Genomic DNA, 24,078 nt, shown 5'->3' on the forward strand with positions numbered 1-24,078 from the left:
CCACTCGGTATGAGTTGCTATATTCATGCATTTTCAATAACAAGGCAATGCAGAGGGTGAAGGCCACCTGCTTACACAAAGCCAACAGCTGCCTCTGAAGGATGCCACAACGCTCCTGCTGCAGGAGAGTATCATAGGGACATGCAAGATTTGCGCAAATTTTAGTGCTTGCAATTCCATCATTCGAGACAAACGCTATGCATTATTCAAGTGAAGTAACCACGGCTTTTCTGCAGATAGAAAAGAGAAAGCTAGCACACACTTGTACAGCATTCTGCAAACAAGTGTGGAAGCATTCTGAAAGCAGCTTAGGGAATGCTACAAATATATCTGATGCAAGTTACTGGTCAAAGAAACTAACGAACACGGTTGTCATTAGTGCAATCATTGACAAGTGCCGTGGGTGCCCAAAGTCAAGCCTGATGAGATAAAAACTAATACTTGTTGCTTAATTGACGACGTTTTCGCAACGGCATTGAATACCTGCATCATACATGGCTGCATGCTTTTATTCTATGCTTTCTCAATTCTTCACTTTTTTGTGCCTTGTGGCAAACTTGCTAAAATCTAAGAAAACAAATGTTCCCTTGTAAGAACTGCACAACATAGACAAGAATGGTAGGCAGTCCTCCCATGTTTCTAGTCCATTTCATGCAATTCTTAAACATCAATGTTTAATAAGGTTGAGCAACTCTCTAGCCGCACTCCAAAATACGTCTAGCAACAGCTGGCACCAAAGAAGCCCGCAGCATGCCTATGGCATAGAAACCTCAGTTTTATTGGTGACAAATGTAATGCCTCTACACATACCTCTACACCAGCCGCCATTTTACTCGAATAGCATTGCTCGGTTGACAGTGCTTCTTAAGCATCAAACCTTTCCTACACTCATCACAGACACCTCCAGCAAACTGCATGATCATGCAATGCTACTCTACGCCACCAGCAAATTCAAATGGAAGCAGACAGAACTTAAACTTAATGTGACGCTCAGGAAACTTGTTGAAGCTTGTTAAGGTAGCCCTAGCGATGTCGAGTAACGCTGCAACTGACAAACTCGCGAGTCTAGCGGTGCACAAAACAATGGAAGAAGTTGCAGAGGCCCAACAGCTAGTGCAACACAAACGATAGACAAAAACACGAGCTGGCAGGAACATATTACAGACAACAGGTGTAGAACTGAATAGATCAAGGAACCCAATAGAGGCAGAAGTAGAATTAAGGACTGACGTTAGGAACAAGATCAGAACCAACCCTCTCCCCAGAAACATGCATGCAGAATATAATGTCGAAAGGAGAAAGGCAAGAGCTAAAGCACTCTTGCATGAAATAGAGCAGCAGAACCAACTGGCAGCTATAGTTGATGCTGCCTGGGAGAAAGGTAAAGAAGCATATATGGCCATTGTATCAAATTCTCAAGGGAACCTGCAAGACGCTATCACTATTTTTACCAAGAACCCCATGGTGGCGGAACAAGCGGCGATTGCTCTAGCCATCAGGAGTAATAAGTGGGCCTGCATTTACAGTGATTCAAATCCCCTATAAAGTGTTTTGATAAAGGCTATGTAGCTGGAGTTGCAGCTAACCTTTCTGAAAATATTGGGATTATGAGAACTGAAATCCGATGGTTTCCTGCGCATATGGGGAAAGTGAATGAGACTCAGGTAAACCACAATGAGGTTGCTCATGGCTTGGCTTCCAGTCACAACTGAGCCATTCACCATCAAGCCAGGGAATATAGAGATCCTTTAACAACTTACAATGACATTACCCAACATTGCTATTTAGGACACAGGCAACTCCCATAGCCACTTTCAAAATTGAACGGGGCTCAGGCATTCTCACTACACGTATTGCAAACAGGTACACATCCCCATGCCATACCCCATTAATAAATTATATCCAGAGAGGGAGATTAAGAGGGACTGCAACGATTGTAATGGCATAATTGGAATCGGACATATGCTGGCGGGGTGTGCCGCGACTCTCCCCAACCTCGTTGAGGAATGGACACAGTGGGAGAAAAGGATTCAAAGCCCATTGTTTCAAGCCCAACTAAGGGCCGTCCAGAAGGCCCATAATGTGGCTGAAGGGCTTGGCCCGACAGTGCCAAATTGGAAGCAGCCAGCCTTTGGTTAAAAAGTCCATCCTCCAGACCTCATTACAATAAATGTTTTCACACACACACACACCAGCAGCTATTAAGATATGTTCACAATAGTAAAGCAATCTATCGTGCTGAAGCAGTAGCTGCTGTGACACCAATGACTAACTCCCAAAGTATCATTATAAGCCTGTAGACAGAAACTTTAGGCGCATGGGCAGCATCTACTGGCAATGCTATTTCCAAAGCACATTCAGATCCCCCTAAACCAAATCCATGCGAGTCATGGCAGCATCAAGATTGTGCTGGTCCCTTCCTGGACAAATAAGATTTCCAGAGAATTTAGCAGTGATATTTGAGTACAGCCACTCATAGTGAATTCGATTATAATGCGGGAGCCAAAGGGAAATAGCAGTCTACATGAAGACAACAGTTGTCTTCGGAGATAACCAGTACATGCTCCCAGCAAAATGTCCTGGGGCATGCAGGCAACACATTTTATTGCCAGAGAGCTTACAATATGCACTAATGCTAGTCATCATCAGCGCTACAAAACCCAGCGCTATATGAAGCAGCATGAATCGATCAGTTAGCCTTCCCACACAATGAAGACTGCCATTCAACCAAACTTTCAATACTGTAGAGCTCTGCATACAAGTCACAATAGTGTTGCAAGTTACTATTACCTTACGAACAGCTGTAAAACATGGAGTCAAAATCCAACAGCTGCTCTAATTAAAATTACCAGCTACGTCTGGAGAGATATACATTTGAAGCCAAAAGCCCTTGGATCCAAGGCACTGTTTCGTTATTCAAACCCATGGCATGCACAATTTAGGGGGTTACTCAGATGCATAAAGATTTGCCAGCTTTAGTTTTCTGTGTACAGACTTGTCTAAATGCAAAGATAAATAGGGATCCGTCTCCACGGAATTTCTTTCTGCAAAATACTTATTTAACCAGAAAACGCCTTTCTTCGTTCACACGACAAACAACCTAAAGCTTCACCTCGGGCGTTCTTTTTTTTTTTTTTTTTCGAAGCATGAAACCGTATGTGAGCCGGTTTGCAGGCGTGTCCCGACGAGAACGAATCATTTCAAGTAGCTCGGTTTCAGAAAACATGCCAGTCTCAAAAAGGCATTCCGAGAAAAGGTATGCATACATCCTTCCACCGTGTTTGCGTTGGCATTCAGTGCTCTGAAAGAAATGTTCCGAAGACCAGGTTGTTTTGCTTAACGAGGCGAGTGGTTTCTCAAAGTTCGCGCACACTTCTACCTGACACTCCTCCACGCACGGGCTGCTAAACATAAAACAGCACTTGGTAGGGTCATTGATGGCGTGCTTCTTTGAAAGTGCAGCAAACAAGTCAACAAACTACCGAACAAAACTCCCATCAGACACTTTCCGGTCGCAAAAAGCCGAAGAAATTCACTTGCGTTCGACGACAGCAAAGGCGTTTAACGACCGCCGGGAACTTGGTCATGAGAACTACAGCGAAAAGCATGACGCCCTCGGAAATGAGACACAAAACAAGGAGAAGCGCCAGATGAAACAAGTTCTAGAAGCAGCAACACGTCTGTTCGCGTCCCACGTGAAAAAAAAAAAAGCATCGGAGCATCCGGGCAAACAAAGGACGCGTCTTTCGTCGTCGTGATGCACCGCCCCTGCGAGGTCGTTACTTTTTCCCGTCACGGACAGGCAAGGCCGACGTTTCGGCTAGCAGCCAAGTTCGATGACCAAAACACACGCCCCGAAACCCCCGAGTTCGACGCGCGCGCAACACACTGCGAAGCGGCTCATCGAAACGATTCGACGCCGTTCGATTCCAAAACACCAACTCCTGGGACGGGGAACTTTGGCACGCCGCTCGTGGGAACCACAAGCGCGGGCCAAAACACCAGAAACGCGATTCCGCTACTAGCAGTTTCAGCACTTGGGAATGACATATGTATTTTTTTTTCTCTCTTTTTTCTTCCAAGCTCGCCCTGCTGCCGTGCGCTTAAACACGCCTCTGCAGCGTTTCCCACACGGCACGAGAGGCGGTCAGAGAACAGCCTTGACTGATTTTTTTTTTTTTTTTTCCGCAACGGCCGCCGCCGCAGCACAAGCCAAAACCTGTCGCCCACTGTGCGTGCTCGCAGTACGAGCCGCCAGACTATTACAACAAACCTGTTCAACGCGCAGCGTGTCGAACAGCACAAACTGTCGCACCAAGCGTATTTCCTGCATACGAATTCAAAACTCCGATGGGCTAAATCTGCAGCGAGAACGCGGTTTAACCGAAAGAGAAAACCTGCCGGATACTGATAAAAAAGCCGTGAGCTTCGAAATATCATACGCGAGAGATAGCAACGCGCCGAAACGACCGTGCCAAACGATGTGCTACGGGCGAGAGAATGTTTTTGTTTGTTGCCGCCACACGACGGGAACCTGCGGTTCACGGCGCTCCAGCTCGCGTCACTTCGGTGAGGAGCCAGTAGACACCCGCCGCGAGGTAACTCGGCGTTACGGACACGCCATCGTGCGAAACCACCAGAATGCCGAAAAGAGAAAATTGTAAATATCGCGACCCGACGACGAGCAGTTTATTATCGAAACGGCCGTGCTTCTCTTCGGAGCGGAGTCGGCTGGTCCGTTGTTCGCGTGCAAAAGCCGTTGCTACGGCGCCGGTTGCGCGCGATGGCGCGATGTCGCGCGTTCTGCCGTCTGCTCGGGCGTTTCCGCGAGACCTTGGCGGCGAATTTCGGGCGTTTTGAAATGGATGAAAAACGCACGAGGCGATTACTTACAGTTTCTGGTGGTCAGGCATCATCCATTATCCAACACAAATGTCTGCGTCCGTCGTGACAAGTGCCGCCACCTATCTTTTGTAACAGCTGCCAGCGACTGCGCATCGTCGACGCTCGGCGGCGCCTCGCGGTCGGCACGCCGAAAACGGAACTAAATGGAAAAATGTGCACGGTAAATAAAACCCACTAAAATATAGTTAAACCCACGAGCAAACAAAACTACGCTGTTTTGTTGAATAATAAAAAAATGAAGAAGAGTTACTATTATCAGTTTTGTCATCATGGTAGACGCATGCAAAAGCGGGAAATTCAAATGTCTCGGCATATTTGACGCGTCCAAACACTAAAACAGGCGTTCGCTGTGTGGCTTGTATGGCTGCCGGTCACAGCACCTTATTTTGTGGATCCACCACACAAGTATTTTCTTTTTTTACTTTTCTACATTTATCGCGCTCTCTTCATTCATTAATGGGCGCGTTAAGTTAAGGCGCTCGAGCGCGCTCTAGCCAGCAGAGCGCGCTCTTTTAAGCTTAACGGCTAAAAAGCGACTTCCGGTGCGTGATTGCGGAGCGCGCTCTACGCGCACCATCCTGGAAACGGTGCGCGAGAGCGCGCACCCGCTACGGCTTCCGTAAAAATGACGTCTTTCCTACTCTTTCCACCAATGCAAGTCCGTTCTCCTTGCCCACTCGTTCCTCTCGCCGCCGCGCTGCCGGGCGTCTGAAGCTGCTGTCAGGCGAGATCGGCAACGTGTTGGCGCGCTTTGAGCTTGCATCGCATCGTAAGCTGCTGCTGCTGCCTCCGTCGCCGCGCGTCAAGTTCTTCTACCTCTTCATCGTCTAAACAAGGGCTGCAGAAGTACGGTCGGCGGGGCCATTTTCGAGAAGCGCGCGAAGTGCAATAGCGGATGCGGAAGCAACATAACATTCGCCAGACGGCACGTTCGTGCACCCGAAAACAGTCGGCGAAAATGGCCGTTAAGTTAAGCTCCGAAGGCGTCGCACTCGAGCGCACTCGAGCGTGCTCCTTAGGAGCTCGGAGCGCGCTAACTTAACGCGCCCAATGTGTGTATAAATGTATACGTAGTATCTGCTTATTGTGTGTGCAGAAAATTAGTAGGAATGACATGTTTTGTTTCTCCATCGCTATTTTCTTTAAACAATTCAGACCATTACTTTTTGAAAATCGCTGTCAACGTCCACCATGCCTATATTGCGGAAATAGGAAAAAAAACTTCATTCCCTTACACAATTCCAGCGAAAAGCAAGCATTTACTAAATGGCATGCCTATATCATTAACGTCTCACTCATTCAAGTTACTGGAGCACATAGCCTACGAATATATCAAGAATTTTCTTGAATCTGACAATGTTCTCTCTTACGCTCAGCATAGTTTATAGCATGCATATAAACTCATCACTCTGCCAAGTGTATTTACTCCTTTCGCATCTTTGTAGCTCTCGACTTAGGTCTTCAGGTTGAGGCATTATTCATAGACTTTCCCAAATCTTTCGACACAGTGATTCACTCTAAACGTCTTCATAAAGTTGGCCCTATATTAAACAACCCTTCACTTGCTAAACATATTAGAAGTTTCATTTGCAATCATCGTCAATATGTCTTAGCGGGAAGTTTTATCTCCTGGGCAACTGCGATTTCCTCACTCAGATGCATGTAAAACGCAACGACACTCTCATGAGACAACCACTCGACTGTTATGAATGACATTTCTTGCATTTTAGAAAAAAAGTTAAATTTTAGCAATGGTACGACCCAGAATCCCGATTTAAGACTTACTTTTTTACTAAAATTGCCAGAAAATATTGTAAGCTTCGAAAGAATAGAAGCACGAAGCTTACAAATCTGTAAGTCTGCAAACTGCATGTATTAGAACATCTAGAGCGGACAGATTTGGTAGAACAGTCTATACGGCTTACGTGGCATACTTACAATGCTTGCGAAAGTTTTACAAAAGTCCAGCTCAGAAATTAGTTGTGCATTTGAGCGCGGCACAATAGATCAATTTTCTCCGAGCTTTAGATGTCTCAATGGGTGCCGCTTTATTTTTTCTCTTTTTTTTTCTTTTCATTTCTTAGTTACAGAGAAGCAAACTTGTAACTCAGGTTTGTTATTAATTTTGGGATTTTCAGAATTAAAAAAATATATATATATACCATAACATTAAATTTAAAAAATTATCTTGTAGGCTGTATCGGTGGCGCTGCAGCTGTGAGGTTCGTGAAACGTCATGTGCGCGCTACGGAGGATGTATAGGTACCGGGGTACAGATATGGATGTGGCCAAATACACAAATGACATTTATTCGTGCATTGTAAACTTTCCATGCTTAAGTTACGATCATAGGCGGCTCTACTGGGGGGAGGGGCTGCAAGTCTCAGAAGGGGCGAGGGGAAAAGTAGAGCATTAGCGCCCCCCCCCCCCCCTATACACACACAAATTTGAAAGCGAGCACTGTCGTGTACCCACTGGCAAATTCAGCAAAACAACAGCTGAGCCAAGTTTTCTTTTTTAATTACATATCACCTGCTTGGACATCTAGGACTGTCTTTCGGGCCTCACCGCCACGCCCTGTAGCAGGCACGCGCCGTGCACGCCTGCATTGCAGAGGAAGCTGTCCCTGGGCGGTCCTAAACAAGTTTCAACGTCCACCGCTTGAATAATCTCGGGTTTGTTGGGGTCCTCTAAGCCAAACATCTTCGAGAACGCAAGATCAAGTTTGCTTTTTATGACCTAACGGTCTGTAATCAGTGTTGCCATTTCAGCGAATTTGTCACTAAATTTAGTGGCTCTCTTTGTCTGTTTAGCTGAAAGCTTTCTATTTAGCGACAGGTGACTTTTTTAGCGGCTTCAAAGTTAGGAAAGTTGCTTCAGAAATGGTCTTCTATAGTACGCAGTTTATCATTCAAAAGCTAAATGTGAGGGTGACTGATTGAGCAACTTGGTGAACCATAATCGTGATTCTACAGCGCGGAGCACTATATACAGTCGATCGTTTGCGGACGTTCGCAAGAATAGCCGTAAACTAATTAAACAAAGTAATTTAAATAACCTTTATGTTCAGATCTAGACCACAGAAGATCAATAAGACAGACCAACTGAACCGAAAAGCGAAGATATCGAAATGACTGAGCTCATTCTCCCTCCTGCTATAATGCCCGCATGGGCGATGCAGGTATGTAATAAATAAATAAATAAACAAATAAATAAATAAATCTCAACAAATTGCTTCGTTTTCTCACGGCATTCGCATCTATCAGTATATGCAAAGAGTTTTCAGGTATATCACGGTAGGAAGCGTATAGTGTTAGACCTGTGTAAAGATCGAATAATTGTCATCGCCATGTTAAGAACATGCAGCCAAGGGCGTCCCGCAGAATTTAGTTACCCTATTACAAATGTCGAGGACCCGAAATTTTTAGGGATAATGTAGCTTAAGTGTCACTTCCTGCTAGGAAAACTGGGTTATTTCTGTTCTTTTGAACTGTGGTGTATTTGTAGCCTTACAATCTGAAGGTAAACGCTGAATTTAAACTGTCATCATTCGTTATGTAAAAATATTAGTAAAGTAAAAGACCTTTACACCCTGCTGGTAAATTCACTGTTTATCCATCACGTTCGTGGACATTAGAAAGAACATGAAACGTCTAGCTAAACGATTTAACTCACGTTAGCTTAAATTACAGGGTTCAAAGACGCCTACAATATTTCAAATCCATTTATAAGTTTTAACGAAGATTTAAGCAACCTTTAATGCAAAAGCATTATATGACCCATGAGGCAGAAAATCCAGCGTGATCAAGCGATGGTACCAAAAATGGCCGACGGCGCAAAGAGTAAAGACACGCCAAAAAAGACGCTCGGATTGGTGTCACATTTCTGAGGGAGGTTCCTGTAAACAAAGTAAATCATCATCATCATCATCACCATCATCATCATCATCCTATTTTGTGTCCACTGCAGGACGAAGGCCTCGCCCGGCGATCTCCAGTTACCCTTGTCCTGCACCAACCAATTGCTAACGTCTGCGAACTTCTTAATTTCATCACCCCACCTGGTCTTCTGCCGTCCTCGACTGCGCTTCCCTTCTCTCGGCACCCATTCTGTAACTCTAATTGTCCATCGGTTATCTAACCTACGTGCATTATACAACCTGCCTAGCTCCACTTTTTTCTCTTAATGTCACTTAGAATATCGGCTATTCCCGTTCGCTCTCTGATCCACACCGCTATTTTCCTGTCTCTTAACGTTATGACTAACATTCTTCGTTCCATCGCTCTTTGCGCGGTCCTTAACATGTTTTTGAGCTTCTCTGTCAATCTCCAAGTTTCTGCTCCATATGTCAGCAGCGGTAAAATGCACGGATTGTACGCCTTCCTTTTCAATGATAATTGTAAGCTTCCAGTCGGATCTGACAATGTCTGCCGCATGCGCTCCAACTCATTTTTATTCTTCTATAAATTTCCTCCTCACAATCAGGGTTCCCTGTGAGTAATTGACGTAGGTAAACGTACTCTTTCAAAAGATGAAGCGCTAACAGAGACGGCACACTAAGAAGGAACAAAGACAGGACTAGCGTCTTGTCCTGTCTTTGTTCCTTCTTAGTGTGCCGTTACTGTAGGCGCATCTTTCGAACGCTATGCACCAACTAGCCCCACAACGTGTTTTACTGTAAACGTACTCCTTCAGACTCTAGAAGCTGACTGGCGATCCTGAACTCTCGTTCCCTTGCCCGGCTATTGATCATTGTCTTTGTCTACTGCATATTACTCTTCAACCCCACACTCTCTCTGTTAAGGTCCTCAATCAATTGTTATAACTCATCCCCAGTGTTGCTGAACAGGACAATGTTATCAGCAAATCTAAGGTCGTTGAGATATTTGCCCTTGATCATTACTCGATCCTGAGCCTTCCCAGATTAATAGCTTGAATACTTCTTCTAAGCACGCAGTGAATATCATCGGAGAGATTGGGTCTCCTTGTCTGACCCCTTTCTTTGTGGGTATCTTCCTGCTTTTGTTGCGGAGAATTAAGGTAGCTGTAGAATCTCTGTAGATACTCTCCAAAATATTTACGTAAGCGTCCTGTACTCCTTGATTACGTAATGCCTCTATGACTGCTGATATCTTGACTGAATCAAATGCCTTTTCGTAATCTATGAAAGCCATATAAAGAGGCTGATTGTACTATGCGGATTTCTCGATTACTTGATTGATGACATGGATGTGATTAATTGTAGAGGATCCCTTTCTTAAACCTTCCTGTTCACTTGGTTGTCTAAAGTGCAGTGTTGTCATTATTCTAGTGGAGGTTATCTTGGTGAATATTTTATATAGTATTGGAAGTAAGCTACTGGGCCTATAAGTTTTCAGTTCTTTAATGTCTCCCTTTTCGTAGATTGGTATAATGTTGGCATTCTTCCAGTTCTCCAGAACCCTTGAAATTGATAGACAGTTCGTATAAAGGGCTGCTAGTTTTTCAAGCATTATGTCTCCAACATCTTTGATTAAATCGACTGGTAGTCTATCTTCTCCTGCCTCTTTTCCCCATTTCATGTCGTGCGAGGCCCTCCTAACTTCATCGCTAGTTATAGATGGAGTATCTGTAACCTGTTCATTACTATTTCGAATTGAGGTATCGTGTCTGCTTTGGGTGCTGTGCAGGTCAGTATAGGATTCTTCCGCTGCTTTTACTATATCTTCGAGATTGCCGATGATATTACCCTGCCTATCTTTCAGTGCATACATCTTGGTTTGTCCGATGCCTAGTTTCCTTCTTACTGTTTTCAGGCTGCGTCCATTTTTTTTTTTACTGCTTCGTCCGTCTTTCCAACGTTAAAATTTCGAATATCCCTTATTTTCTCCTTGTTGATTAGTTTTGACAGTTCCGCGAATTCTATCTGATTTCTCGAGTTGGCCACTTTCGCTCTTTGCCGTTTCTTTATTAGGTCCTTTGTTACTTGGGAGAGCTCACCTACTCGTTGCATTTGCGCCTTACCTCCAGCTTTAGTTGCTGCTTCTGAAGCCAGCCTAGTTACGTTTTCATTCATTGCCTCTATCTCATCTTCATTAACTATTCTAAGGCTGCATATTTGTTTGCAAGTGCCAACTGAATTGGTCTGCTTTTACCCTTACTGCGTCTAGGTTGGCCTGTTTCTTCTTGATCTATTTTACTCTTTCTCTCTTCAAATTGAGGTGAATCTTAGCCCTCACTAACCTACGATCACTGCACTTTACCCTACCTAACACTACATCCAGCACTATGCTGGGATCGTCAGAAAGTATACGAAATCAATTTCATTTCTGGGGCTTTTTCAGATCCACTTTTTGTTCCAAAGCTTCCTGAAGAAGGTGTTCACTATTTGCAGCTTATTCCTTTCCGCGAATTCTGCCAACATCTCTCCTCTAGCGTTCCTAGAATTAACGCCTTGTTTACCAGCCAGCTTCTTCCCCACTTTTGTATTGAAGTCACCCATTACTAAAGTATAATGAGCTTGAATTTTTTTCATCGCTAATTCAGCATCTTCATAAAACTGATCTATTTCATCATCATCGTGACTGGATGTTGGAGCGTAGGCTTGTAATACCTTTAATCCATACCTCTTATTAAGTTTGATTTTGACTACAGCTACCCTCTAATTAATGCTGTAGAATTCGTCAGTGTTGCTCGCTATGTCCTTATGGATTAGGAATCCTACTACGAAGGAGGAGGAGGAAATAACTTTAATGTGTCCTGAGGAACCCCTCCCCACCCACTCTTGGTTTAGTGGGCGGCAGGGGTCGCGGGCCGCACCCACGTTGGGACGGGAAGCCCGTGAGCCTCCGCCCTTTCGTGAGCCCTCTGGACGGCCCGGAGCTGGGTCTGGTGGTCGTCGCTTTGCAGGGCGCCCACCCAGTCTTCTTCTTTAGTGAACACGGTGCCGCTTAACGCGGATCATTGCCAAAGCATATGCGCTAGCGAGCAGTAAGATTCGCCACAATCCGGACATTGCGGCTCTACTTCTGGTGAATAACGGCTCAGTCTGCCTCTCGAGGGGAACGACCCTGTCTGAAGCATCCTGAATATCGATGACTGTGGTCTAGTGAGTTTAGCGTGGGGGAGTGGGAAGGTCCTCCTCGACAGCTGATAGTGTGTTGTTATTTCGTTGAAGGTGAGCAGCGGGTCTCGGTGCTCCCCTCCCTCCCCGCCACCTCGCTCGCCACGATCGCCGCGGTGCGTGAGTCCTCGCGCGCGTCCGTGCGCCAGCTCGTTGGCATTGGGAAATTCGAAGTGCACGTCGGCCCCCATGTGGGCTGGAAACCATTTGATGAGGTGCTGACCCGCGGCTCCCTCGCTGCCGAGGACGGCCGCCGCTTCCCGGGATATCGAGCCCGAGGCGAATGCTCTTGCCGCCGATCGCGAATCTGTGTAGACGTAAGGACGTTCGGGGTCTCTCATTGCCATGGCTATTGCCACCTGTTCGGCCACTTCGGACGTTACCCCCTTGACCGATGCTGCGTTAATTATTGTGCCATCCCAGCGTACCGAGACGGCCGCATACCGGTCGCTGCGCCCATACTGGGCCGCATCTACAAATGCCGCCAGGCCCGGGCAGTTGGTGGTCGATTTCAGCAGTGCTCGGGCCCTCGCCTTTCGGCGCCCCTCGTTGAATAGCGGGTGGACGTTTCTCGGAAGCGGTTCTACCTTGAAAGTGCCCCTTACCGCCGCGCTGAGCGCAATCTTGTGTGCGTTGCACTCTGCCTCGGCCTTTATCCCTGCTTCTTCTAGGATGCGCCTGCCGGCCCTGGTGGTCGACAGCCGCACGACCTGTGCCTTGGTCTGCGCTTCGATGATTTCTGATAGTGAGTTGTGGACCCCTAACCGATCGAGCTGCTCCGTGCTTGTAGTGATCGGAAGACCTAGCACCCTTTTGACGCTCTTGCGCATCAGTGTCTCTATTTTGGCCGCGTCTCTCTTGGTCCATTTTAGCGCCGAGGCTACGTAATTGACGTGACTCATGAGGAAGGCGTGGTAAAGTCTGAGGAGACTGCTCTCGCTGAGCCCTCCTCTGCGGTTCGTCACCCTGAGGATCAGCCGGAGCATGTTCTCCGTTTTGGACGTTAGTTTCATGACAGTTTGTGTGTTACCACCTTTCGCCTCAATTAGCAGCCCCAGGATTCGTATAGTGTCCACTCTGGGAATCGGCTGGCCGGCATTCGTATGTAATTTGATCGGTATTTGATCGATCGGCGTCAAATTCCTCATGCCTTGTTTTGAGGGCCTGTACAGCAACAGTTCCGATTTGTTGGGTGACAGATGGAGTCCCGTTTCCTTCAGGTACTCTTCCGTTGTGTCCAGCGCCTCTTGAAGAGCCTGCTCGACTTCTGCGTCGGACCCTCCCGGGCACCACACCGTAATGTCGTCTGCGTACAGGGCGTGATTGACGTTGGTCACTCTCGTCAGCCGGTCAGAGAGCCCTTTCATTGCCAGATTGAATAATAGTGGGGAGAGCACCGCCCCTTGTGGGGTGCCCCTCGCGCCCAGCGTGTACCAATCGGACGTGGCCTGTCCAATTTTGATCGTGGCTTTCCTGTCTCTGAGGAAGGAGCCTATGTAAGAGTGGAATTTCCGGCCGAGCCCCATCATCGAGATCGTTTCCATTAGAAATCTGTGTTTGACCGTGTCGAACGCTTTCGTTAGGTCCAGGGCCAGTATGCCCCTGGTGTCTCTGGTCATGCCGTCAATTATATGCTTTTTGAGTAGCAACATTACGTCCTGTGTGGAGAGGCCCGGTCTGAAGCCCACCATGTTATGTGGGAAGAGGCCCTCTCTCTCTATGTATCGGGATACTCGGTTATGTATGGCATATATGTTCGGCCGTCTTGCCTACGCACGAGGTGAGCGATATTGGCCGCATGTTCTCCGCCGCAAGTGGTTTACCGGGTTTCGGTATAAGCATGACCGAGGCCTCTTTCCACACCTCTGGTACTTCTCCCGTTTCCCACATTCTGTTGATTTCTTCGGTGAGCTTCTCGACCGACCTTCCGTCTAGGTTCCTCAACAGTTTGTTCGAGACCCCGTCCGGGCCTGTAGCGGAGCGTCCGTTGAGGCCTTGTAAGGCATCCCAAATTTCTGATTCCGTGAAAGGCGCGTCGAGTTCTTCGACCTCTGCCCCGGCGTATTGTGGATAGTCGCCGTCGCCTGACGGGCCCAGTGGCATATACGTCTCCGCCAGCTCCTTTAGGAACTCGCTTTCCGTTTTGCCCTGCTCCTTTTGCTTTTGTAAAATCCTATCGATTGCCAATCTCTGACTTCCTTTGGATTGTTTGTCGTCTAACAGTTGCTTTAGGAGGTTCCATTTGCGCCCGGTTCTCATTTGTCCGTCTACCGACGCGCACACCTCGTTCCACTGTTGCTTGGAAAGCTCGATCGAGTGCGCTTCGATTTCCCGGTTTAGTGCCGCTACTTTCTTTCGTAGTCTGCGATTCAGTCTTCGCGTTTTCCACCTGGCCGTGATGGAATTCTTTGCCTCTAATAGGTGTGCCAATCTCGCGTCCATCCTTTCCACGTTCAGTTCAGTTTGGACAACCCTCGTCGCGGTGTTAACGTCCTCTTTGAGCCTTCTAAAAAGACTGTCTAGATCCGCGTATTCGTTTGTGTCTTCCTTCCTTATTTTGCGGAAGGCGTCCCAGTCGGTGACCTTAAATTCTCTCGGTGGTGCCGCCCTGATGGGGATCGTGACCGCCAGTATGTAGTGGTCGCTGCCGAGGTTCTCGTGCAGGTTGCGCCACTCGGCCCCTCGCACGTTCTTGACGAAGGTCAGGTCGGGCGTCGTGTCCCGCGCCACCGATGTGCCTAGTCGAGTCGGATAGCGGGGGTCCGTCACCAGCTCTAGCGAGCACGTAGTGACTGCCACCAATAGCCGCTCTCCCTTAGGCACTGGCCTTGCGTAACCCCATGCTCCGTGGGGCGCGTTAAAATCTCCTGCCACTATGAGTGGGGCCCCCCTGGCCATTGAGGCCGCCTTCGTTATTATCGATGTGAACGACTGTCTGTGGTCAGAGGGCGGGTGTACACGTTCACTACGAATACGCTGTTTTTCAGCCAACTGTTCGGTATGAGTTCGATCACGGTTACCTCCGCTTTCGCGTTGCCTAATTTCAGATCTCGTTCCTGGAAAGAGCATTTGTTCGCGACAAGGGTCGCCACTCCGCGCTTACCCTGTTCGAATTTCGACGAGGCGACCCGGTAGCCGGGCAGGGACACCTCGCTACCCAAAGTTTCTTGTAAGATTATGACGTGCGGTTTGTCCGCCTGTGAGGCAACGAACTGTAGCAGCGGAGCCTTGCGCTTTTTGAAGCTAGCGCAATTCCACTGCCACACTAACAGCTCTCTAGTTGAGTTGGTCGCCATGATTGATGCCTTGGATTTGTGTAGCACCCACAGGCGCCACGTGTGCTTCGATACGCGTCACTCTTGCCGCGAGCGCTACCGTGCTCTCCGCTAGTTGCTGGACCATTAGCTGCAATGAGCTAATCGACTGCTTAATTCCCAATAGGACGCCACTGGACTCGGGTTCCGCCGGGTTTCCCTCCTCCGTCAGGGGAGGGGCCCTGCGTTTGACCGAGCGAACCGACTGCTCCCCTTGCGGGGTCGGTGTACTTTGCGGCACCTGCTGCTGCTGTTGGTCGACTAGCTGAGGAGTGGAACCGTGTTTCCGAAACGATTCGAAATCCGCCCTCATTTGCTGAATCACCGCCTTGAGGCGCGCGTTTTCTTCCGCTAGCTGAGCTATTCTAGAGTCTTCCTGTTATGCTTTGGCAATGCTACCTGCGTTACCTTTGATTGTGAAGGCGGTTTTCGCTTGGCCCGGTCCGCCCAGGTCGGCCCTTCTTGAATGCGCACTTGGGAGCGGGAGCGCCCCCTGGAGCGAGAACGGCCTCTCGATCGGCTGCGCTGTTGTAGTGTCGGCATTGTCGAACGCATAGAGTTAGTAATATAGTAACTCTATGGTCGAACGTCCTCCTCTGGGGGCACTTGACACGCTGGAATCACGTGATCTACTCTCTAGCTGTTGCGGATGGCTTTGCAGCTGCGATTTCTTCGCATTTCTGCGTCGGCGCCTCCTGCGCCGCACGACGTAAGGGATTTGGTATCGTTGCTTGCACTTGCTGTCCGCCGTCGGGTGTTGACCCCCGCAGAGGGCGCACTTGGGCGAGCACTGGTGGTCTGCAGCCGGGTCGTTGGCTCTGCAGCCGCGGCACCTCTTCTTGTCAGGATTAGGACAGACGTCGACTCTGTGACCCAAGTCACCGCACCCGTAGCACACGTCGTTCTGCCGCCTGTAGAGCGTGCAGCGTATTAGGCTTACGCCACACATGACGTAGTTCGGCACTTTCACGCCGTTGAAGAGCACTACCACCGTCGAGGTGTTTTTGATCCGCTTGGCTTCCAAGGCCATGGGATTTCTTTGGTTCACGATCATGGCCTGAAGCTGGGCCTCGTTGATTTCGGGGTCCACTCCTCTGATGACCCCCTTGCACGTGTTGTCCGGCGCCGCAATGTATGAGGCCACATTGTATGCGCCTTCTCTTAGGTGAAGCTTTTGAACTCCGGCGTATGCGTTCGCGTTCTTCTCGGTTGGCGTGGACACGGCGAGAATGTTTTGGGTTGCATTCGGACAAACGATGTCTTCCTCGGTCTCGTTCGGTGGGAGTGAGGCTGCCATTGCTAGCGCTTGCGCCAGGCGAATCTGACTCACTTTTTTTACGTCGAGGCCGTCTCTCGGCCTCACTATGATGCGAATGTGGTCCCTCGGTAGCCGGGGGAGCCTCGATGCGGCGACGAGGCGCTTGACCGCGCTCTGCGGGCCGGCCGTGCGGCGGCCGCCCTTCGTCTCTGCTCGTCCCTCGTTGCCTCGGTCCGGAACGGTCGGTCCCGGTGTGGCCTTCTTTTTTCTGCCCATGGCCGTCGTCCAGCCAGGGCGATTCGCTTCTTCTTGTGAGATGTCCTCTCCCGCCACGACGGTCTCCATAGCGGGCATACTGCCGCGCACACGTACGAGCGAGGCCTGGGCCTGCTCGCTCCTCACCCCCGACGATAGGCCTAGTCGGGTAAGGCTAGCTGAGCCGCGGCGTGGTCCGAACTAAAAAGCCTCGGAAATGGAAAAGAGTTCACTGACGGGAAGAAAAATCGGACATCGGCGTGTTCCTTAGAAGAAACTGCGTCGAATAGTGCACATTTCGTTGCTAGGAATCACAGAAATCAGTCCGAAAACGAGCACAGAAGCGGGAGCCGAACATTCCACATACGCACTGGTCGGCTTCTTCTTCTTCTTCCCCTACTACGAACTGCTCATTATTTGGTAGTTCTCTATAGCAGAGGACGTGGCCATTTGTCTGACTGGACTGTCCATTTGTCTGACTGACTGTCTGGACGTGACCATTTGTATACAGCACTGTATAAGCCTCACCCGTTCTTCTAACCTCACTAGGGCCAATGATATCCCAAACAATGCCCGATAGTTCCTCAGAGGCCTGCTAGGCTAGCTTCACTCGAGAGGATTCGAGTGCTGAACGTTGCAAGGGTCAGTTTCCATTGGCGGCCTGTCCGTGTCCAGAGATTCTCAGCACCCTCTTCTGCGTTACAGGTCTGACCGCCCGCCGCCTTGGTCAGGTGCTCCGCAGCTGCTGGGAACTGATGGCCGTTGGGTAATTGAATTAGCCTTTTGGGAGGGAGTGCCCAATACCGCGCCAGGGAGGCCAATTTCTGTACTGGGGAGGGAGTGTCTTGTTGAAGCTTAGTGGGTCTTCCTAATTTGGTCGTACCTGGATTAGTATAGCCCCATTTGCTGTCGGCGTTTTTGCCGGTGTCAGGCGCCACTCCAAGTCTGGAGATGTAGTGTACTGGGTGAGGTGAGTTCGAGTTTCCCACCTTCAGGAAGAAAAGAAAAAAAAACGATGATTCGAACTTCTGACTGTGGCAACCGAGCATCCAAGCTAGCTCATGCAGTCAGATAACCCTGCGGGCTGTCAGGCCACCTTGTGTCGGAGAATCGCAGCCCATGCAAGTCTACGTGCCTGAAAACATGCTTGAATCATCCACGGCATACGGGTTCTGCTGATCGCGGCAGGTGGCACGACATGGTATTTCTCAATGGTTCTAACATCGTGCTTCCGGAGTCTCCCGTACACATGCGGCCATGAACGCGGCTGGATACACGATGTATTTACGGCGAATTCGAACAGCACTTAAATATAGTGTGAAAAAAAGGAAAGTTAGAATCAATGCCTTTCAAAAGATTATTAGGTAAATTTCGGTCTGGGTGGCAATGGAACCCGGGTCTCCGAGGGCTCTTCGCCGACGCCATGGCGACTCCACGGCTACGGTTGCCTAACTAGTGCTGGCGCCATTGCACTCTTCACGTCGCAGCCGTCTGGCTCAGCAAACGCGAGGCCTAGTGCGTGCGTGCGTCGTTGGCCACGTGACGGAGCAGCTAATGGGGATGAGGTGACGTCATCAGCATATTGTCTGCCCTCAGTAGTACTGCAGAAGATAGTAAACGATATAACAACGTTAATTAGTAGTAATTATGATAATCAATGTGAACTAATGTGAACTAAATTTGGCACAAAAATCAGTTCGTATACAAAGATATAAGTGTAGGTTGCTGTAATTAAAATTTTTTTATAATCTTTTGTATCAGCTAAAGCCATGACGTCGAGCAGAACTGCAATGGGCCGTGGAAGTCGCCAAATGTTTGAAAAGCGTGACCTGCTTCGTGACGACTCGTGCCCCTGGCAACCCATTTCCGCTGTCAAGTGCACCCTGGACACTGTAAAAGCGATAAGAAGCGAAATTCAGCAGTGCAATAAAGACTAGGAAGCCTTGGCTATAGCACAGGAAGAAAAACCCAGACGACGTTCCGATAGCAGCCGCACGCCAGAAACCATCCTTCAGTTGCGGGAAGAGGTGAAAGTCCCACAGAAGGCAACTCGGGCTTGTATGAACAAAACTGGCGGGGCACCATTCACCATGAATCTAGCTGTAAATGAGTACCTTCGTGTCAGTCCTACAAGGGCGCAAATGACAACTGCTGACAATGAATACTCCGGGCAACCACCTGATCAAGGCAAAAACATAAAAAATACAAAGCTCCTCAACAAAGTGAAACATCCAGCTGAGCCAGGGCCAATATGTTCTTTTGTTTGATTACAAAAACCTTTGTCGGAACCAGGCGCACAATCCCCAGTAAAACGGATGGTTTGCTTCCAATCCTTCGGATGTTCCGCGTGTCAAGAAGGTCAAATTGCCCCAAAAGTTTCCCCAAAGTGCGATGGTCTTTGCATGTGTCTCTACAGTGAAAATGATGTGATGCCTCCGCACTTCTTTCCACAGGCACTCGGGCTCTGTTCGAGAGGGCATGCGGAGCTGTTGAACACTGCTGCGAAGCCTGGGATGGAGAGGCTGGCTGCCGGACGAACCTGCGCGCGGCAGCAGGACTCGGCTCCCTGTCGTAAATCCGGGCAATCTCAGAAACGGCTCTCCGCGAGTTATCACAATTTCACCGGTCCCAACATCTGGCCACCCCTAACTTCCTTGATTGCAGTTCTATGAATGAGTACGCGTAGGGCGTGGTTGAAATAACAGGTAATTAAACAACCACACTGCCTGTAGCACCGGGACCCGCCTGATCGACACAATTCGGGTAGCTTTTGCGGCTCTCCCGCACGACATGTGAAGGCCGCTTGCACCAGATTCCGGAGCCGCCTCAAAGCAGCTGTAGATCCAAAGTGCGGCTTCTTCGAGTGGTCTCGCTTTCTCATCTTTAAGTTCTTTTTTCCCGAGTGTCCCATAGATTCGGTTTTGCTTACTATGGTCACTTTTTATTTTTCACCAACAAGTGTCAAATTTACCCCGAACACACTGCAAATATCCCAACTGCAAGAAATGTAAGCCGTCAAGGGCGCCATTCCTTTAATAAAGCGAATATCTATAGCTTTCTAGAGCGTGCCGCTATTCGCTTACATTGACAAACATCGTCCACGCTTCTTGCACACAATGACTTTGACTTTTCTGTAACCCTAGTTGGTTCTTGCACAATTTGTTCCAAGCCATGACAAAATTGTATTTCCAAGAGCTTTTCTGAGCTAACTGTTTCTGTCTCGCCGGGCAATAAACTTTGCCAGTTAATGTGCGGCAAATTAAAGTCTCCAGCCATTATCAGCCTCGTGTTCCTGTTAACATGGTCAACCAAGAATTCGCTTAGCAGATCCAGAAACGTTGGTGAAGACGCAGGTGGTCTTTATACTACGCCAATGAAGTACATTCTGTTTCCGAATGTATGCTTACACCATACACATTCGGGATCATTACATTCCATCGTAGAAGCTTCGACGGAATTTTTCGCTATGATGGCAGCACCACCACCGCGCGAATCTCTGTCCCACCTAAAGAATTTGTACCCGGAAGGAACAATGCAATCCCTGCGTATTCCCTCACGCAACCATCTTTCTGTAAGTAATATTAGATGGGGACTATGCGCCAGTAGAATATATTCTAGTTCTGCGACTTTATTAACGATGCTACTGGCATTTTGCACAAGAATTCGTGGCTATGAGGGGGCGGTTCTCTTGAACTGCTGGCAGAACTATCCGAGCCAAAGGATTCATGGCGGTCATGCGCGCTTGTCTTGTCTTGTGTCTCAGATAGTGGCGCAAACCCACTATGGAGGATTGGCCAAGAAGCAGGCGGTTTTTCGTATGCTTAGAAGTAAAGCCAAACTAGATTTAAATAGGGGAGCGTGGGACTAGAACTGTAGTTTAGACGTGTGATGAAAATATTGGTAAGAATTTTGATAAAATAAGTTAACGTAAATAAATGAAATAATAGAACATATTGATAATTTTAGAAATTCAGCAAAATAATCTTTTTGTATCTCTAATAAAATTGTAAATTGCAAGAAATGCATCCCTGTGGCTGGATCCCAGTAAGGTCGCACCAAAAGAAAGAATGGTAGGCGAGGTTAGCGATAGCCCAAGTTTGCTGAATGAGTTTACTAATAGTTTTCTTTGTCTTAGAAAGCGGCGGCAGGAGAGAAAATAATGTTCGATAGTTTCAGGTACACTGCAAAAAGAACATATAGGGGACATAGCGAGACCAGACCTGTGTAAGTAAAAATTTAGAGGAGGTATACGACATCTCAATTTTGTAAAAGAAACTTCTAATTGTCTTGAAGGACACCAATTATTATTACATGGGAAGCCAAGATGGTGGAAATCAGAAGACGGTTTTAGCATGGATGTTGCAGAGTTTTGAGATTTCTGTATCTAGCCGCGGTGACATAAGCTGATGTCGGCAAAAAACATGATAGGGCCGTTGAAGGATGCTCGTGCGAGTGAATAGGCTATTTCATTCAAGTGTAACCCATGATGTCCCGGTACCCAATGCAAACAAATATACTTTCCGTAAGTACGGAGGTACCATCAAAAGAATTCTTGTATCTTTGAATTCTTTGAATTCTTTGAGTTCTTTGAATTCTTGTATCTAAAGATGCAGTTAGTGCTGTACATACAGATAGCCAGTCGGTCACAATAACAGCTAATGGGTCGTTTTGGGGGAGTTTTCGTAACGCTAATATAATCGCTAATAATTCTGCTTGAAATATAGGCGTGAAATCGGGAAGGCGAAGTAGAGATTCAGAGAAGATCCCCACTCCTGCCTTCTCATTGCACACAGAAGCGTCAGTAGCTATTACATTTTCAGTCGTTAGTTGGTGTAAGTGGTCGTGCAAGATATTAATTAAATCTCGCCTTGGTAACAGTTTAGCATGATTCGGAAATATGTCCTCGAACTCAATTTTGAGGTCTGTTAAGGCATCATTTGAATGACAAACTTGGCGTATGGACATATCCAATTGTTGTAACTGTGCTTGCACAAATAATATCTGAGGACTGTGGAATCTTGACCACGATACCTGAAACAACTCAGATGGTTCAGTGATAAACGCATATTGCGTACGTCTTTTTAATAAGTCATAAATGCTGTTGGAGTTGTTTCATCTTTATCGATCTTGTCGCTCCGGCTTTTATACAGACGCCGTTCATTTTGCTCTTGATCTCAAACAAACATGCATGAATTTATCTTCAGTTCATCATACACCAGCGATACCCGTGCCCTCTTAGCTCGGTCCGGCGCACTACTTCCCCATAATTTCTTTCTCAGATCAACGGTCTCTTTTGAGTAGTCATTATTGATACTGAAAAAAGTGTCCTTTAGTTTTTTTACTGTTGCGCACCACTTTCTCTTTTTCACGATAAACCAAGAACTTCATAATTACTGGTCTTACCTGGTCTTGTCTTTGTTTACCAATGCGATTAATTCTTTCTATCGATTTAGTTTCTACCCCCCAACAAGCTTCTGAGAATGTTATCTACGACAACTTTCCGCAAATCTGTTTCCGTCTAAGTTGTGGCATCGGGAACACCGAAAATTAGTAGATTATTTCTTCTGCTTCTGTTTTCATAATCCACTAGTCGTTCAGCTTGTTGTTGAACTATGTTTTCTAGTCTCTTAATTTTCTTTTTTTTTTGCATTTCCTGCACGGCCATGAGATGCCTGTTCCAGGGTGCCTACCAAGTTGACATTTCCAAATTCCCTGAGTTTTCCAGGTTTTCCCTGAGTGCTTTTGCAAAATTCCCTGAGTGATGCAGAACTATGTTTTATGTCAAGTCGCGCTGAAACCATATCGCCCTATGCTGTCACTCTCTAGTAAGCATATGAAAAAAAATTTAAAGAAAACCGACTTAATCCAATTTGAATACTAAAGAGTAGTGTTTATGTTATTCAAGAAGAGAATATAAGGGAGGGGTTATTAAAGTGCACAGCAAATAAAATGTCTTCGAAAAAATTTTCAAATCGAGTTGGACATTCTCTAGTACAAAGAAAAGGAGATGCATACAGAAGCAAATATTTTCCAATATGAGCTATTTCTATCAACTGATAGCATGCTCAGTGTCATGCAACTGTCCTGACGTACTCTCAGCTCGCGCAAGACGCCTCAGTGTTGTGTTTCACTGCTTTAAAGAGTTTATTTTGGTTTGGATGAGGGACACCTGCATCTCAGCATCAGCCAACAATTTGTTTTTTGAGCGCAGGCTCCTTTATTTATTTATTTATTTATTTATTTACTCTTATACCCACAGCGCCATTTAGGCATTACAGTGGGGGGGGGGGGGGGGGGAGGTTACATACATCAATGTGAACAGCTTGTGGCATCGAATAAACAGCATTATACTATACAATACAACGAAAGAGAAAAAGAGAAGAAGAAAAACCGCAAAAATGACATGACAGAAATGGTACATCAGGATATCAGTGTACAGCACGCAGGAAACGGCATCATACAATTAAGTAATAAAGCACTATATAATGATAGTAAACTCTGCAATTACTGTATACTGTAAAATAAAGAAGAAAATTTCAAATAGCATTTGCAAAATGTTCATTATTAAGTATACTAACTACGGCAGCAGGCAGTCGATTCCATTCTAAAATGGTTTTGGGGAAAAAGGTGCTTTTGAAAAGTTTAGTTCTACAAGTGTATTCCCTAACCTTGAGCTCGTGATCTGTTCGTCTGGATATATAATGTGGCTGAAGAATATACTTATTACGGTCTATTCCAATTTGGCCATAAAATATATTGTGAAAAAGTTTCAAGCGTAATGCCTGCCTTCTCTTTTCTAAGGTGTCCCATTTTAATGTTTGTTTTGCGCTAGTAATACTAAGGTTTCTGTCAGAGTTGCCGATTACGTACCGTGCTGCTATATTCTGAACTCTCTCAAGTTTATCTCGGTCGGTACACGTAGGAGGGTCCCATACGGTGCATCCATATTCTAAAATGGGTCTAACATAGCTTTTGTACAGAAGATCACGAGCCTGCTTGGGAAAGAGTTTTGTACTGCGCCGTAGAAATCCTAACACGTTGCATGCATTTGCTGTAATGAAATCAACATGCCTGTGCCAACATATGGACGGTGTGAGGAATACACCCAAGTACTTGTACTCGTGAACATTCTGCAATGGGGAACCGGATAGATAATATACGGCTAATACGGATAATATAAACAAGCGGTCGCATACTTAATTCCCCGTTCATTCCTCAGTGCGTCGATCCTTTCTGTTCTCGTC

At 47.1% G+C, this 24,078-nt stretch overlaps 2 protein-coding genes across 2 annotated transcripts in view; one reads left to right on the forward strand and one right to left on the reverse strand.

Annotated features, from left to right (window-relative positions):
- Window positions 1-5,010, reverse strand: part of Pli (E3 ubiquitin-protein ligase pellino) — a 136,406-nt gene extending 131,396 nt beyond the window's left edge. Inside the window, exon 1 of the mRNA XM_065428372.1 lies at window positions 4,894-5,010. Within this exon, the coding sequence (XP_065284444.1) occupies window positions 4,894-4,916 (23 nt within the window). The 5' untranslated portion in view covers window positions 4,917-5,010. The remainder of the gene's footprint in view (window positions 1-4,893) is intronic.
- Window positions 1-24,078, forward strand: part of LOC135899093 (ipis-1-like) — a 48,185-nt gene that overhangs the window by 2,717 nt on the left and 21,390 nt on the right. The window contains exon 2 of the mRNA XM_070522388.1: window positions 19,288-19,539. The gene's annotated coding sequence lies outside the window, so the exon portion shown is untranslated. The remainder of the gene's footprint in view (window positions 1-19,287; window positions 19,540-24,078) is intronic.

The sequence above is a fragment of the Dermacentor albipictus genome, chromosome 7 (genome assembly GCF_038994185.2).
Source record: "Dermacentor albipictus isolate Rhodes 1998 colony chromosome 7, USDA_Dalb.pri_finalv2, whole genome shotgun sequence".
Lineage (NCBI taxonomy): Eukaryota > Metazoa > Arthropoda > Arachnida > Ixodida > Ixodidae > Dermacentor > Dermacentor albipictus.